General features: G+C 37.4%; 1 protein-coding gene across 4 annotated transcripts in view; it reads left to right on the top strand.

The window, feature by feature from the left end:
* The window catches only part of MYOM1 (myomesin 1), a 140,650-nt gene that overhangs the window by 54,546 nt on the left and 70,455 nt on the right, over positions 1–15,649 (top strand). For 2 of the 4 annotated variants that reach the window (XM_056138269.1, XM_056138268.1), the window contains exons 13-14: positions 2,750–2,806; positions 10,348–10,472. In XM_056138269.1, coding sequence (XP_055994244.1) covers positions 2,750–2,806; positions 10,348–10,472 — 182 coding nt within the window. Of the gene's footprint in view, positions 1–2,749; positions 2,807–3,485; positions 3,531–10,347; positions 10,473–15,649 lie in introns of all 4 variants that reach the window. The other 2 variants (XM_056138266.1, XM_056138267.1) reach the window with 2 other exon arrangements.

The following is a 15,649-nucleotide window of genomic DNA, read 5'->3' on the forward strand; positions in this document are numbered from 1 at the left end:
TTTTTCCTTTTAAATCTTGCAGGTTTTCTCTCCTCTGAACCTATTTTAAATAACTACAGATCACACTGCAAGGTTATTCCTCCTCCTTCCACTAGAGGGAGAAGAGAATAGGAAATATCTCATTGATGGCTAATCCTGGGGAAGGGGCAAAAAGAAAATTAAAAAGTATCTTATTTTAGGGGCTGGAGGGATAGCACAGAGGGTAGGGCATTTGCCTTGCACGTGGATGACCTGGGTTTGATCCCCAGCATCCCATATGGTCCCCCAAGCACCGCCAGGAGTAATTCCTGAGTGCAGAGCCAGGAATAACCCCTGAGCATTGCTGGGTGTGACCCAAAAAGCAAAAATAAATAAATTAAATAAATAAAAAGTGTCTTATTTTGAAGTAAAATAGTTTTTTTAAAAAAATTCACTTAGAGAAATGTTAGGGCAGAGAGAGCCAGAGGCAGAGCCAGAGACAGACAGATGGTGGGTGTCTCCAGAGTGGATAAAGCCAAGTTTTGATTTACTGATTCAACTTTCCAAGGGCATTATCCTATTCAATTTTGTATTTGATTCAGAAAATCTTGCCTTCTGAGGTCAAATTCTGGGATTCTATTTAAAATCAGTTATGAAAGTCAAGAATCTTGAGAATTCTATAATTCCTAACTCCAAGACCACTTTTCTTTCTGGTTCAGTGAAAATTTTAAGGTAAATTTCCTAACCTTGAGAGCCAAGGAGATGGCTCAAAGAACTGGAAGGAACACTTTGCACTCAGGAGTCCCTTTTTGATTCCTGGAACCTCATAAGGCCTTGAGCTACCAGGTATGGCCTCAAATTTTAGAATAAATAAAATTTAATTTTAAAAATAAAATTTCTATCCTGAATTTCACCCTTAGAGTATGGATATCTCAATACCATGATATTCTTTGCATTAAAAATCATTTACAACATTATATCCTCTTATACTTAAGTTTTCATATCAGAGAGTCAAAAATAGTCTTTTCTTAGGTTTGGCCTGCATGTATTAATGTAAAAACCATGGCACTTATGCTTTGTATTTGGTTTTTGGGAACCCATAGAACATTTTACAGTATTAGACATGTGTACTTAATTGAAGTCTTAGCAGCATCCTCACTTAATTCACTGAAAGCCAGTATCTTCCTCCCCCCATCTCCAGTTTGACAACCAGAATGTCTCCAGACATTGCCTAATGTCTCTGGGAACAGATTCACTCTAGTTAAAGAGTACTGGCTGTGAATTATTTGCAGTGTTATTCTTTGCCTTAAGTACATGTAATAGCTCACTTTGTAGTAAGCGAAATGAAGCAATGTGACCTTTTCCTCTGTAGACTGTCTGGTCAGGTTCCAAGATCGCTCTCCTATCACTTTTCATCTACCATCCAATTTCCCTTCCATCTCCCTAAGCTTGAAAATTCCATATTATACTTTCATCTTTTATGAATTGCAATATAAATGAAATTTGATTGTATTTAAAATAAATTTTCTTATTTATTGATTTTCTGTTCTTGCATAGATTACTGTGAAAAACCTCTTGATCTTTTCAGGAGTTGAAATTTTTCTGGTGTCAATAATATCACAGAGATGAATTTTTCTTCCTTTACTTTGTACAGCTTATTGAATTTATGTTTATTATTTATAACTGGTTTCTTTAGTTGTGACGTTTTATAGATTTGAAATGTAATGGAAATTGCTCTAGTTGAGACTTATCCCAGAATCAATATTCCTCACTTTTTCCATCTTCATTATAACAAAGACCTACTGGGTTTTTATTTGTTCCAGAAATGTTCCACTTAAAGACATGCTATTTCTTCAGGAGAGCACTATAGCACTGTAGCACTGTTCTGTTGTTCATCGATTTGCTCGAGTGGGCACCAGTAATGCCTCCATTGTGAGACTTGTTACTATTTTTGTCATATCGAATATGCCACAGGGAGCTTGCCAGGCTCTGCTGTGCGGGCAGGTTACTCTTGGTAGCTTGCCGGATTCTCCGAGAGGGATGGAGGAATTGAACCCGGTTGACTGCGTGCAAGGCAAATGCCCTACCCTCTGTGCTATTGCTCCAGCCCAAGAAAGCATATATATCAGAAGATTAATAGCAAGCAATAAAGGAATATGAGTTATTTATTTACATGACTTGTGCTAATGCAATCATATGTTGATTAATAACTGGTCTACATCCTAGAAATGCATTAATAGGTGATTTTCTTGTATAAACCTCTTAAAGTATAACTATACCTACCTAGCCAGTATAGCCTTTGACATACCTAGATAATATAGTATAACCTCTTAGGATCCCTACTGTGTGTGCAGTCTATTGAATAAAGTGTCATTAGCAATGCATGACTTCAATTCTAGAGATATCAACTCACTTCAGGCAGATTCCGGACTTTAACAGATTGTGAATCCCTTGAGGATGCAATATCACATATATGCTAAGATTGATTAGGGGGAAATGTCAGTAAACTAGTAACCAATGCATGTATGATTAATTTGGTCTTTTAAGCAGTGCACTGGAAATGATACTCATAAAACCTTGTTTTTTGTTTTTGCTTTTTGGGTCACACCCAGTGTTACACAGAGGTTACTCCTGGCTCTGCACTCAGGAATTACTCCTGACTGTGCTCGGGGCATCATTTGGGATGCCAGGGATTGAGCCCAAGTCGACTGTGTGCAAGGCATACGCCCTACCTGCTGTACTACCTCTCCAACCCCCAAAACCTTGTGTGTTTTTCTTTAACTCTGTTCAGGTCGTCCCTCAGCACCCTGGACTGGACAGATCATTGTCACTGAAGAAGAACCTACAGGTAAAGAAACAGTTTTCTCACATACTTTTTGCCAATGTTTTATCATATGGCTTAGCTTTTGTTGTTAGAGGGTGTAGTGTAGATTATTTAATGTTTTGGTAAAGACCTTCTGAAATACTTGGAAATTATAAAGATATTTTGAGAGAATTACTTTTTAAAAACTTTATTGAGGTGCAATTGTTATCTAGCAAACTCTATGTTATAACATAATAATCAGTTGATAAAATTTACATGTGTAAACACCATTAAAATTATCACTTTGATAAAAGTAGTGAATGTATCTATCCCCCCTCAAATTTCCTCATGCCCCTTCATCATTCTTTCCTCTTAACCTTTTCCCATCTCCAGTTCACTACTGATCTGCTTCCTGTCACTAGTTTTATTGTCCATAAATTAAAAGAAAAGGAATTATATTCATTCTTGTCTAATTCCATTTGCATAATTATTTTAAAATTTATTATGTTGATACATCTTCCAGTTCATTTGTTTATCCATGATTATTAAAAGCTTCTGTGAATGTCTTTGTTAAATGTTATTGTGGATATATGCCATCATTTATGTTGGATAAATATCTAGAGGTTGAATGGATAGATGATGTGTTAGATATATGTTTAATTTTTAAAGAACCGTTCAACAACTGTCTTCCCAAAATGGTTGTAACATTTTACATTCCCATCAGCAGTATGTGAGAGTTCCAACTCTTCCACAGTATCAGCTGTCCTTGGTATGATAACTCTTTAAAAAAAATTAGTTTAGTTTTTACTTTTCTCTCCCTTCTCTTCCTTTGGGAGTCACACTGTTGGTTGCAGTGCTTGTGCACAGTTTCATTGCAGTGCTTGCCAGGGGTTTCACACTTTAGTTGTGGTGCTTGTGCACTTTGGTTGTGGTGCTGGCTGGGAGTTGCACACTTGGTTGAAGTGTTCACTCTGGGTTGCAGACTACTTGTGGTGCTCACACACTTTCTTGTGGTACTGGGGATCCTAAATGACAGTGCCACTGGGATCAAACTCAGCATGTGGGACAGTGCCAGGAATAGAACGCAAGTACTGATGCCTGAAAGACAGACTTTTTAATCACTGAACTTTCTTCTGTTCAGTCTTTAAAAATTTTATTTTCCGGTGTTATATAGTGGTGGTTCATTTCATAGTGTATAGCAGTCATAATTTGAATTTTCTAATAGTGCTAAATATTTTAATATGCTTAATTATCATTTTGCATCATATTTTATATCTGCTTTATGCAAGTTTATTTAGATATTTTTTCTCTGTCTAGATATGTTATATCATGAACTCTTACATTTTAATTTATAATTTACTTTAAATTATTTTTTCTGCGTTGTGGAAAGTTAGGGTCTAAGTTATTGTTATTTTACATATGCTTATACAATTATTTCAGCAATATCTGTTGAAAATATTATCAATTTCTTTTTGAATTGTCTTTTTTATGTAGAAGTATTGCTATTTATTCAGTCATTGATTTTGGCTGATTGAACTAGGCATGAACTCCACTTCTTGAATTGTCTTGGCACCATTGTTAGAACTAAAGGTTGCGGACTCGTGACTCTCTCTCTAGAAATGGAAGGAATTTTTATTGATTATTTTGGGGGGAGGTGCGCTAATCAATACCACACTTCTCTGATTAGACTTTATTTATTTATTTATTTATTTATTTATGTTTTAGGGCCACACACACAGCTGCACTTAGTTTAATTCTGGTTTTTGTGCTAAGGAATCACTCCTGGTGGTGCTTGGAGGACAATATGCAATGTTGGGGATTGAACTAGGAGCAGTTACATACCAAGCAATCTCCTTAACCTCCATACTATCTCTCCAGCCCAACTATTTTTTTTTTTTTGTGCTCGGGGACCATATCGGATGCTGGGAATCAAACCTGGATTGGCTGCGTCCAAGGCAAACACCCTACCTGCTGTGCTCCCCAACTTCATTTTTATCTATTTTTTTGTTTTGTTTTTTTGTTTTGTTAGGCCACACCCAGCAGTGCTCAGGGCTTACTCCTGGCTCTGCATTCAGGGATCACTCCTGGCAGGCTCCAGGTACCATATGGAGTCCAGGGATTGAACTGGAGCCTGTCATGTACAAGGCAAGAGCCTTATCCACTGTACTATCTCTCCAGCCCCGGCCCGACTTCATTTTTTTTCCATTTTGGGTCACACCTGGTGATGCACAGCGGTTACTCCTGGTTCTGCACTCAGGAATTACTTCTGGCGGTGCTCGAGGGACCATGTGGGGTGCTGGGAATCAACCCAGGTCAGCCTCGTGCAAGGCACACGCCCTACCCGCGATGCTATCACTCCAGCCCCCCAACTTCATTTTTAAATGTCTTTCATATGTGCTTCATAGTTTTGAAATCAGATAGTATAAATTCACTAATTTTGCTTTTCGTTTTCAAAGTTGTTTTGACTTTTTTATTTTTTTGCTTTTTGGGTCACACCCGGCAATGCACAGGGGTTCCTCTTGGCTCTGCGCTCAGGAATTAGCCAGGCGGTGCTCATGGGACCATATGGGATGCTGGGAATCGAACCTGGATTGGCCGCATGCAACACAAACACCCTACCCGCTGTGCTATCACTCTAGCCCCTGTTTTGGCTATTTTAAGTCTGTGCATTTCTACATAGAAATTTTTAGTTAGCTTATCAATTTATACAAAAACTTTCTGATTTCAATTAAGTCTTTATATTCTTGATGATTTACTATCTACAGTTCTATCAATTATGGATAAAGTTTGGATGAATTCTTAGACAAAACTGTGGATATTACTGTTTCTTCTTGCAGTTCTTTCAGATTTTCTTCATGTATTTTGAGGCTGTCTTATTAGATACGTAAGAAATTTTATTATTTTATTCTCTTATGAATAAATCACTTCATTATTGCAGAGCTACTTCCTTAATAAATGGCAATGTTTTGCTGGTTGTCAACCTACTTTGTCTGATATTAATATAATCATCTGAACTTTCTTTTCATTAGCATTAATGTGTCGTACAGCTTTCTTTTACTTTAAACCTGTGAGTTTTGTAATAGTTATAGTTTTTTTTTCTTTTTGGGTCACACCCGGCAATGTACAGGGGTTACTCCTGGTTCTGTACTCAGGAATTACTCCTGGTGGTGCTCGGGGGACCATATAGGATGTTGGGAATAAAACCTGGGTCGGCCGCATGCAAGGCAAACGTCCTACCTGTTGTGCTATCACTCCAGCCCCAAGTTTTGTAATACTTAAATTGTATCTCTTTTAGGAATCATCTTGTTTGGTCTTTTTTCATCATTTCTCTTAATATTTGTCTCTGAAATAGGATGTTTTGACCATTTATTTCATGTGATCACTGATATACTGAAATACCTTGCTGTTATTTGTTTTCTCTTATTTCTTTTTTGCCATTTGTTTTCTATTTCTGTGATTTACCTTTTCTTTTTCCTACATTATTTTTGATTAAATATTTTTTATGATTAATTTTTCATGTGTTACCTTATTAATTTAAAATTATTTGTCTTGCCTTTTTAGCAGTTTGGAGTTTAAAATATTTACAACCTACCTCTAGCAAATATTATATTTTTTCACCTATGGTGTAATAGTTCTATTAATTTCATATCCTATATGTAAATTCTGTATAATATATACAGATTTCCTTTCTATATAACAGAATTATTGCATTTCACTCTGAGCCTTGCTGCTGCTGTTGTTGTTGTTGTTGTTGTTGTTTGCTTTTTTGGATCACACCAGCGATGCTCAGGGATTACTACTGGCTCTGCACTCAGGAATTACTCCTGGAGGTTCTTGGGGACCGTATGGGATGCCGGTGCTATGTTATCTCTCTGGCCTGTTTGCTGCCATTGTTGAATATGTTTTATTTGTTTTTTAAATTGTAGAATATAATGTTATTATTGTGGTTCTAAGGATCAGTTTACTTTCAGAGGTTTAAAAAGTAAGAAAAATGTTTTAAATAATCACTCATATTTTTATCTTCTATTGCTCTTTATTTCTTTGTACAAAACTAGATTGTTTTTTTCCCGAGACAATTACTTTAACAAATCTGTCTCTCTCTCTCTCTCTCTCTCTCTCTCTCTCATTCTCCCTCTCTGTGTGTGTATGTCTATTTTACCTTTACTTTTGAAATAGATCTTCACTGGATATAGAAGTCTAGGTTGATAAATGTTTTTAAGTTTACTAAAGAGTTGAGTCATTGTAGTGCACACCTACACTTGTAAGAATGACTGCCACTATCCTTATTTTTTACCCTTCCTCTTTCCTCTATCACTGTTGTTATTGCACAATGATAGCACATACTTGGTTGCTGTACTCACTAGGGGTCATATATCTTGTTGTAGTGCTCACCACTTGGTCACAGTGTTCACCTGGGTTCACACACGTTAGTTGCGTGCTTATACATGTGCTCACTGAGGACCACATTCATTTGTGGAGTTTGCATACAGTCAGGATTCAGTGTCTTTGTGGGTTGCTGGTGCTCACACATATGCTCACCATAGGTCACACTGCTGGCCATGGTAATTGCATATATTTTAGTGGTAGTGATCACCAGGGATTACATAATTTAGTTGTGGTGCATGCAACTGGCTGTGAACCCAAGATAGCACATCTGCTGTGGTGCTGGGACTCCTGGAGTGCAGAGCTGCTAGAACTAGGCTCAGTACAGGTGGGTGACTCTGGGAATCAAACTCATGGCCTCAGCTTACAAGGCAGGTGCTATTATCCACTGAGTCATTCCTCAGACCTTGTTATTCTTTTTTGTTCCTCAGTACAGTGTGCATATTTTTCTTCTGTCTACTTTTTTTTTTGCTTTGTGGGTCACACCAGGCGATATACAGGGGTTACTCCTGGCTCTTCACTCAGGAGTTACTCCTGGAAGTTCTCATCTGGAATGCTGGGAATTGAACCTGGGCACGGCTGCGTGCAAGGCAAAAGCCCTACTCACTGTGCTGTTGCTCCAGCCCCTCTTCTGTCTACTTTTAATATTCTATTTATCACTGTTTCAAAAATTCAAAAACATAAAATGCATGTTTTTAGTTTCTTTTATACATCTTGTATAAAAATATACATCTTTTATTTCTATTATACATCATGTGTGACTAATAAAGTCTTTAAGACTATAAAATTATTGTTTCATCAGATATAAACTTTTTTTTATATCTGATGAAAGAATGTTTTTTTTAAAACCATTCTTTCTTTTCTTCTTTTCTCTTTTGTTTTAGATCACACCTGGTTGACCTCAAGGCTTACTTCTGTCTCTGCATTCAGTGATAACTCCTGACAGGGCTCAGGCAATGTTATGAAGTGTTAGGGATTGAACCTGGGTGGGCTATTTGCAAGGCATGTGCCTTACCTACTGTACTATCTCTTGGGCCCATACCGCTATTTCTTTAAGTATTTTTTTTCTCCATTGCTTCCTCTTATCTGTTTCAAAAATCCTGATTCCATGTCACATGAAACCACAGCTCACTAATGCTGGGCATCCTTTCTTCTGTGTTTCATTCAGGATACTTCTTACTGCCACTGACTTTTACTATTTTTTTCTGCTTCAGATTGTAGCATTCTGTGAATTCTAGCCATTGAAATTTTAAAATGACCTTAGATTTTGTTATTTTCATCTCTAAAAATTAATTTGTATACTTTTTGTTAGTTTTGGGGCCATAATCTGTGGTACTCAGGGACTACTCTATTAACCCTCCTGGCTTGAGGGTCACTCTTGGTGGTGTTAAGGGGACCATGTGGTTCTAGAGATTGAATCCAGACTTTCTGCATGCGAAATCCCTATATCCTAAGCTATCTCTTTGATCCTATTTTCTTTTGGAGGATGGGAGTAGGTGGGTTTTGGGCCACACCCAGTTGTGTTCAGGTCTTCCTCCTGGCTCTGTGCTCAGGGATCACTCCTGGCAGTGGTTGGGGGACCATAATGGGTGCTAGGGATCTATCCCAGGTCAAGCAAGGCAAGCACTCTACCTGCTGTACTATCTCTCCTGCCCTGGTCCTTTTTATCTATATTTTAAATTAACATGTTAAATATTTATTCTCTATAACATACATATATTATTTATTCTCTATAACATAACATATATTATTATAATATACTTATAATAACTTCTTTGTATACTTGTCTAATTATTCAATTATCATAAATTTCTAATTTTGTTACTACTATTTGGTTCTCCCTTGTCATGGTTTTATTTTCTTGATTTTGTATATTTATACATTTGAATTTACCTTTTGGGGGCTGTTATTTTTGTATTTCTATAAATACTCTTGAGGTTTGTTCTGGAGGAAGTAATTTGATCCTTTTAAAGTTTGCTTTTCATAGATAAAACACTTTGTTCTTGTGGGGAAACTGGCAATACTACAGAGGCAATGCCCTTCTGAACTTTCCACTGAATGGCCTACGAGTTAGATTTCCACTCTGGCTAGTGGGAACATGAACTCTCCCTCCCACTAAAAAAGCTTAACGGGTTCTTCCCTGCAGTTCTTTTGGGTGGATTTTCCCTGGCTTTTTGTGATTTCCTTCTGTGCACATATGCTTGGTAGCAGAGGGTCGCTCTGCAGTCTCTGAAGCCTCTCTGGGTGGTGCCTGGGACCCTGTGAATATCTTCCCCTCCCTAGGATTTCTGCTGCTTCTCTTCCACCCAGGAACATTTTCAGGCTCTCCCTAGTTCTTTCTGAACCGATGCCTTGAAACTCTCCAGGAGTGGGGCTCACCTCATTTGTTTCCCATCTATTTAAGAACCACTATTCTATGCTGACCAATGTCCAAGATCCAAAAAGTAGTTTGACATTTTGCTCAGATTTGAATTGTTTTGCATGGAAAGAGTTCTCTGACTTGAACTGTGGGAGATCTAAAATTTTCTCTTATACTGGATAAATTCAGTGCCACCATTTCATAAAAGACTAGAGATTCCCGGGTCATAGACAAATATCTGGCTACTCACAGCACAACAGTCTCAAAGCACAAAGCATGAATCTTTGGTTTCTCTTTCCTTTCCCTGGGATTCTAGTTCTTTTCAACTCAATAGGATATGGCACAGCAGAATAGATTTGTGTATACATAGTAGATTTGTGTAACTATTGAGAAGTTTTCACTTCCCAGAATGTTTGCTATCCAAATATCATCAGAAATATAGTTTGGAAATAAAAGTCAATAAAAGATGTGCAGAAAACCCCTTGAGAGTTATCTCTCAGTCACCATATGATTATTTCATTTTGGAGGGACACAGAAATAAAGAATCCCATTTTAAATGGCACTTGAAATCTATAATTCTACTTCTCTTTGTAAATATAGAAAACATTATTTGCATCATTGCTACTCTTCTGTGGATCAATACAAAGAAATCAAATAGTCATGCAAGGAAAGTTAAATTTTTGGCTTGGAATGAGTGAGTTAATGTACTTGGAAGAATTTTCGGACAAGTTACTTCTTTATGCTATGGAATAGTCATTAAGCATTCCTCCAGTAGAAGAAAGCACCAGTGACTGAGTTTCCTGGGATTTCCACAATATGATTACTCTTTCTTGTTATTTTCCAGAGGGCATTGTTCCCGGCCCCCCTACAGATCTCTCTGTCACTGAGGCTACCCGGAGCTATGTGGTGCTAAACTGGAAGCCCCCTGGCCAGCGTGGCCATGAGGGTATTCTGTACTTTGTGGAAAAGGTAAGACTCTGGGACCAATGTTACCTTGCACAACTTCCTAAACATGTCTTTTAAATAGATTAAATTTTCATTGTGTGGGGTCAGAGCAATAGTGCAATATGTAGGGTGCTTGCTTTGCACATGACTGGCCCAGGTTTAATCCTTAGCATCTCATATGGTCCCCTGAGTACCACCAGGAGTGATCCCTGAGCTCAGAGCCAGGAGTAAGCCCTGAGCATTGCTGGATCTGCTGGGTGTGATGCAAAAACAACAAAACATCAAAACATTTCCATTGTGTTTTAGATACAACTTTGGAATGTTCTCAACTGATACATATATATATATATATATATATATATATATATATATATATATATAGAGAGAGAGAGAGAGAGAGAGAGAGAGAGAGAGCTTTACCAGAAAGTTCAAGGGTATTACTGATCCCTGAGGCTTATGCTTAGGTATTTCAGAGGTCATGACCCAAAGTCATAATCCTGTAGAAAAAGAAATGTTCCTAAAGTTGCCTATATGTTTTCTAGATACTTCCTCTGTATGCCTTGCTCTTCTAATGGTTTTTCATCTCTGCTGCATTAGGGATTGAACATTAGCGAGGACAGTTGGGCAGAAGAATATAAACAATGGTACTTTTAAAATGGCTGAGAGAGTTAAAAACAAGTTCTTACTTGCTACCATGTGCTTGGCTAGCACTCTAAGTGCAAGTGGTTGGGTGGGTTCTGGGATTGCAATCACCATGAACTACTAGTTGACTTTCAACTGAAAATATCTTACCTTTTTATTAGAGAGCAACATGCAGTAAAGGCCTAAAAGGGATGAAATGATGAGAATTTCATGTAAATCTAACATATACCTACATGTGAGAGGAGTTTTAAAGTATTTATGCCCCCAAAATGGAGAAATTCCAAGACCTGGATAGGAAATTTGGGGAAACTGACAAAGCTACAAGTACAGAATCACAGGTGGGAGTGTAGACAATGAACAGAGTATAAGGGGTGGAAGAATAGTAACAAGATGAGTGACACTGCAACAGTGTTTAAGGGAAATTTGTTGGGCTGGAGAGATAGTACAGTGGGTAAGGTGCTTGCCTTGTATAATTTAAGGCCCTGGTTGGATTCCTGGCACCCCAAAAGGTCCCCCAAGCTCCACCAGGGATGATCCCTGAGCACAGAGCCCAAGAGTAAGCCCTGAATACAGGTACATATGGCCACAAACCCCTAAAATATTTAAATATTTTAAAAATAAAAGAAATTTACTCAATATGAAGTTAAAAATTTATATGTTATCAAGGTTTTGGTCAGGATGTAATATTAAAAAGAGGAAGTTTATCTTATATATAAGATAACATGTTTTTGGTAACTGCGTACCTTATTTTTTTAAATGAGGAAATTTTACTGTATATAAATTATATCTCAATAAAAAGGGAAGGTTATGGGGGGGGGGTTGTAAAGTCCATGTATATATCTTTTATTTTTTTACTTTTATTGAACCACAGCAAAATACACAGTTACAAAGTTCTTCATGGTTGCATTCTAGTCATATAATGTTCCAATACCCGCCCTTTCACCAGTGCACGTTTCTCACCATCAATGTCCCTGGTTTCTCCCTTTCCACCCGCCCTTTGCCTGTCTCTATGGCAGGCACTTTCCTTCTTTCTCTATTTATAGAGTACCTTATTATAGATGTTGGGGATGGGGCTTCACACATGCAAGGCACAAGAGTTACCACCGAGACACACCCCCAACGACATATGTACTATTTTATGAACAATGAATCAAATGAGTGTTTGTACCTTTTCTTTAATATTTACAAAATTTTGTCATAGGGCCAGAGAAATTATACAGTGGTTAAGGCTCTTGCTTTGCATGAAGCCCACCGGTATTTGATCCCTGGTACTTCATATGGTCTCCTAGCAGCACTGGGGGTGATTTCTGAGCACTGAGGCCAAGGCCCAAAACTTAAAAACACAAATAAGAAAATCATTTTATGGTAGGGTGAGTATCACTTACTTTATATTGTGCTTTCATAGAAAAATCATAGAAAAAGCTTATTATTTGTATTTTTTTCCATAAAAACAGAGAACTCAATTAAGGTTTCTTCTTATATCCTTTTTGATATTCTGATTATCAATTTTAAAAAATCTGTTGGATCACTTTTACTGAGAATTATAACAAGACAATAGATACCACAGATGTCTAGAAATCATAATATATGAAAATACCAGAAAATTAGATTTTAAAAGTGAGACACACCTATCTATGACTTTAAATTATTTCAACTAAATGACTTGAGAAAATTTTATAGAAGCTAAAAATTCTGGGGCCCGTGGTTTTCCTTTATCATGTGACTTTTTATGTAAAAAACATAGCTCATTTTCTTCTTGGCCCTGACAATTTTTTTGTTTGTTTTTTTGGCCACACCTGCTTGTGCTCAGGGGCCACTGCTGGTGATGTTCAGGACTATATGTGGTGCTGGGCTCAAACCTGGGTTCCTGCATGCAAGGCAAACACCTTTTTTTCTTTTTTGGCAGTATGTTTCTTGCATTTTTTTAAATTGAGTCACTGTGAGGTACATAGTTACAAAGTGGTTTATGATCAGGTTTCAGTCACAAAACGATCCAACACACACCCTCCACAGAGTCCATTTCCCACCACCAATGACCTCAGTTTCCTTCCTGCCACCTACTCCCTGCAGCCTGCCTCTGTGGCTCTAAGAGGGGCACTTTCCTTCTCTCTCTGTCTCTTTCTCTGTCTCTGTCTCTCTGTCTCTCTCTCCTTCTGAGCACTATGGTCTGCAACACAGATACTGAGAGGTTATCGTGTTTGTTTACCTACTTTAAGCATGCAGTTCCTGTCCAGAGTGATCATTTCCAATTATCTTTGTCATAATGGTCCCCTCTCTATTCCAGTTGCCTTCTTCCCTGACACTTGAGGCTGGCTTTCAACCATAAAATACTTTTCCTTGCCCTTGTTTCTACTATTTCATATTATGTTGTTGTTGTTTTTTTATATTCCACAAATGAGGGCAATCACTCTATGTCTGTCCTTCTTCTGACTCATTTCACTCAGGATGATACTCTCAATGTCCATCCATTTATAGGCAAATTTCATAACTTAATTTTCCTAACTCCTTCATTGTATTCCATTGTGTAGATGTACCATAGTTTCTTCAACCTGTCATCTGTTCTTGGGCACATGGGTTGTTTCCAGATTCTGACTATTGTGAATAGTGCTGCAATAAACATAGAAGTACAGATGGGTTTTCTGCAGTATGTTTTTGGGCCCCCGGGGTACACTCCTAGAAGTCATATTGCTGGGTCGTATGGAAATTCAGTTTCTAACTTTTTGAGGAACACCCATATTGTTCTCCAGAAAAGTTGGACCAGTTGGCATTCCCACCAACAATGAAGGAGAGACCTATCTTCCCATCTCTGTGACAGCGTTTGATGCTCTTGTTCTTTTTGGTGTGTGGCAGTCTCTGTAGAGTAAGATGACATCTCATTGTTGTTTTTATTTGCATATCCCTAATGATTAGTGACGTGGAACTTTTTATCATGTGTCTTTTGACCATTTGTATTTCTTCTTTGAGGAAGTTTCTGTTCATTTCTTCTCCCGATTTTTTGATGGGGTTAAATGTTTTTTTTTCTTGTAAGTTCTACCAGTGCCCTTATATATATATTGGATATTAACCCCTTATCAGGTGGGTATTGGGTGAATATATTTTCCCAATTCAATGACTGTCATTGTATCTTGATCACTGTTTTCTTTTGATGTGCAGAAGCTCCTGAGCATAATGTAGCCCCATTTGTTTATCTTTGCTTCCACTTACTTGGTTAATGGTGTTTCATCTTTGAAGATGCCTTTAGCTTTAATGTCATGGAGGGTTCTGCCCACATTTTCCTTCATGAACCTTAGGGATTCAGGTCTGATACTGAGGTGTTTTTAATCCATTTTGATCTGAATTTTTGCCTGGTGTTAGAAAGCGGTCTGAGTTCATTTTTTCTGCATGTAGTTGCCCAGTTTTTCCAAGCACTACTTGTTGAAGAGGCTTTCCTTGCTCTACTTCATATTTCTTGCTCCTCTATCAAACATTAGGTAACTGTGTATTTGAGAGTTGTTTTCAGGATATTTGACTCTGTTCCATTGATCTATGGGTCTGTCTTTATTCCAAGTGTTTTAATTACTACCACTTTATAGTGCAGTTTCAAGGTTGGGGATGGTGTTACCTCCCATTTTCTTTTCCTTAATAATTGCTTTAGCTATTCATGGGGATTTGTTTTTCCATATAAATTTCAGAATTGTTTGATCTAGTTCTTTGAAAAGTGTCATGGGTATACTTATAGGGACTGCATTGAATCGGTATAATGCTTTGGTGTGTATTGGCCATTTTGACAATGTTAATCATTCCAATTTATGAGCTGGGGATGTATTTCCATTTTCTCATGTCCTCTTTTATTTCTTGGAGTACCATTTTGTAGTTTTCTTTGTATCAGTACTTCAACTTTTTAGTTAAACTGATTCTGAGGTACTTGATTTTCTAAGACATGATTATAAATGGTATTGTTTTTCTAATCTCCCTCTTCTCATTCATTATTTGTATATAGAAAAGCCATGGACTTTTGGATATTGATTTTGTAGCCTGACACTCTACTATACAAATCTGTTTTTTCTAGGAGCTTTTTTTGTGAAATCTCTAGGGTTCTCAAGTATCATGTCATCTGAAAATAATTAGAGCTTGAGTTATTCCTTTCCTATCTGGATGCTTTTCATGTCTTTTTCTTGCCTAATTGTTATGGCAAGTGCTTCCAGTGCTATATGACATAGCAGTGGCAAAAGTGGGCAACCTTATCTTGTCAAGGCAAACACCTTATCATCTGTACTATTCTCTCTGGCCCCTGGAGAATTGGTCATGATAAATGGATCATCTCTTCAGCATTCTATATGGGTACTTTTCAAGAGAGTACAAATTGCTAAAATTATATTTAAAAATATATATTTATATTTTATGGATAGAGCATCAAATAAAATATAATTTAGGTAACATTCTCAACTTAAATTTTTCTTATTTATTTTTGTTTAAATAGAGGATGAGAATAGAATGATAAATGCTCATTTCTATGAGCTGAGGTGGAAGGTAGCTGGGATAGAGAAAGGATCACCAAGTCAATGACAGTTGGAGGGATC

This window comes from Sorex fumeus, unplaced genomic scaffold (genome assembly GCF_029834395.1).
Source record: "Sorex fumeus unplaced genomic scaffold, SorFum_2.1 ptg000128l, whole genome shotgun sequence".
Taxonomy (NCBI): Eukaryota; Metazoa; Chordata; class Mammalia; order Eulipotyphla; family Soricidae; genus Sorex; species Sorex fumeus.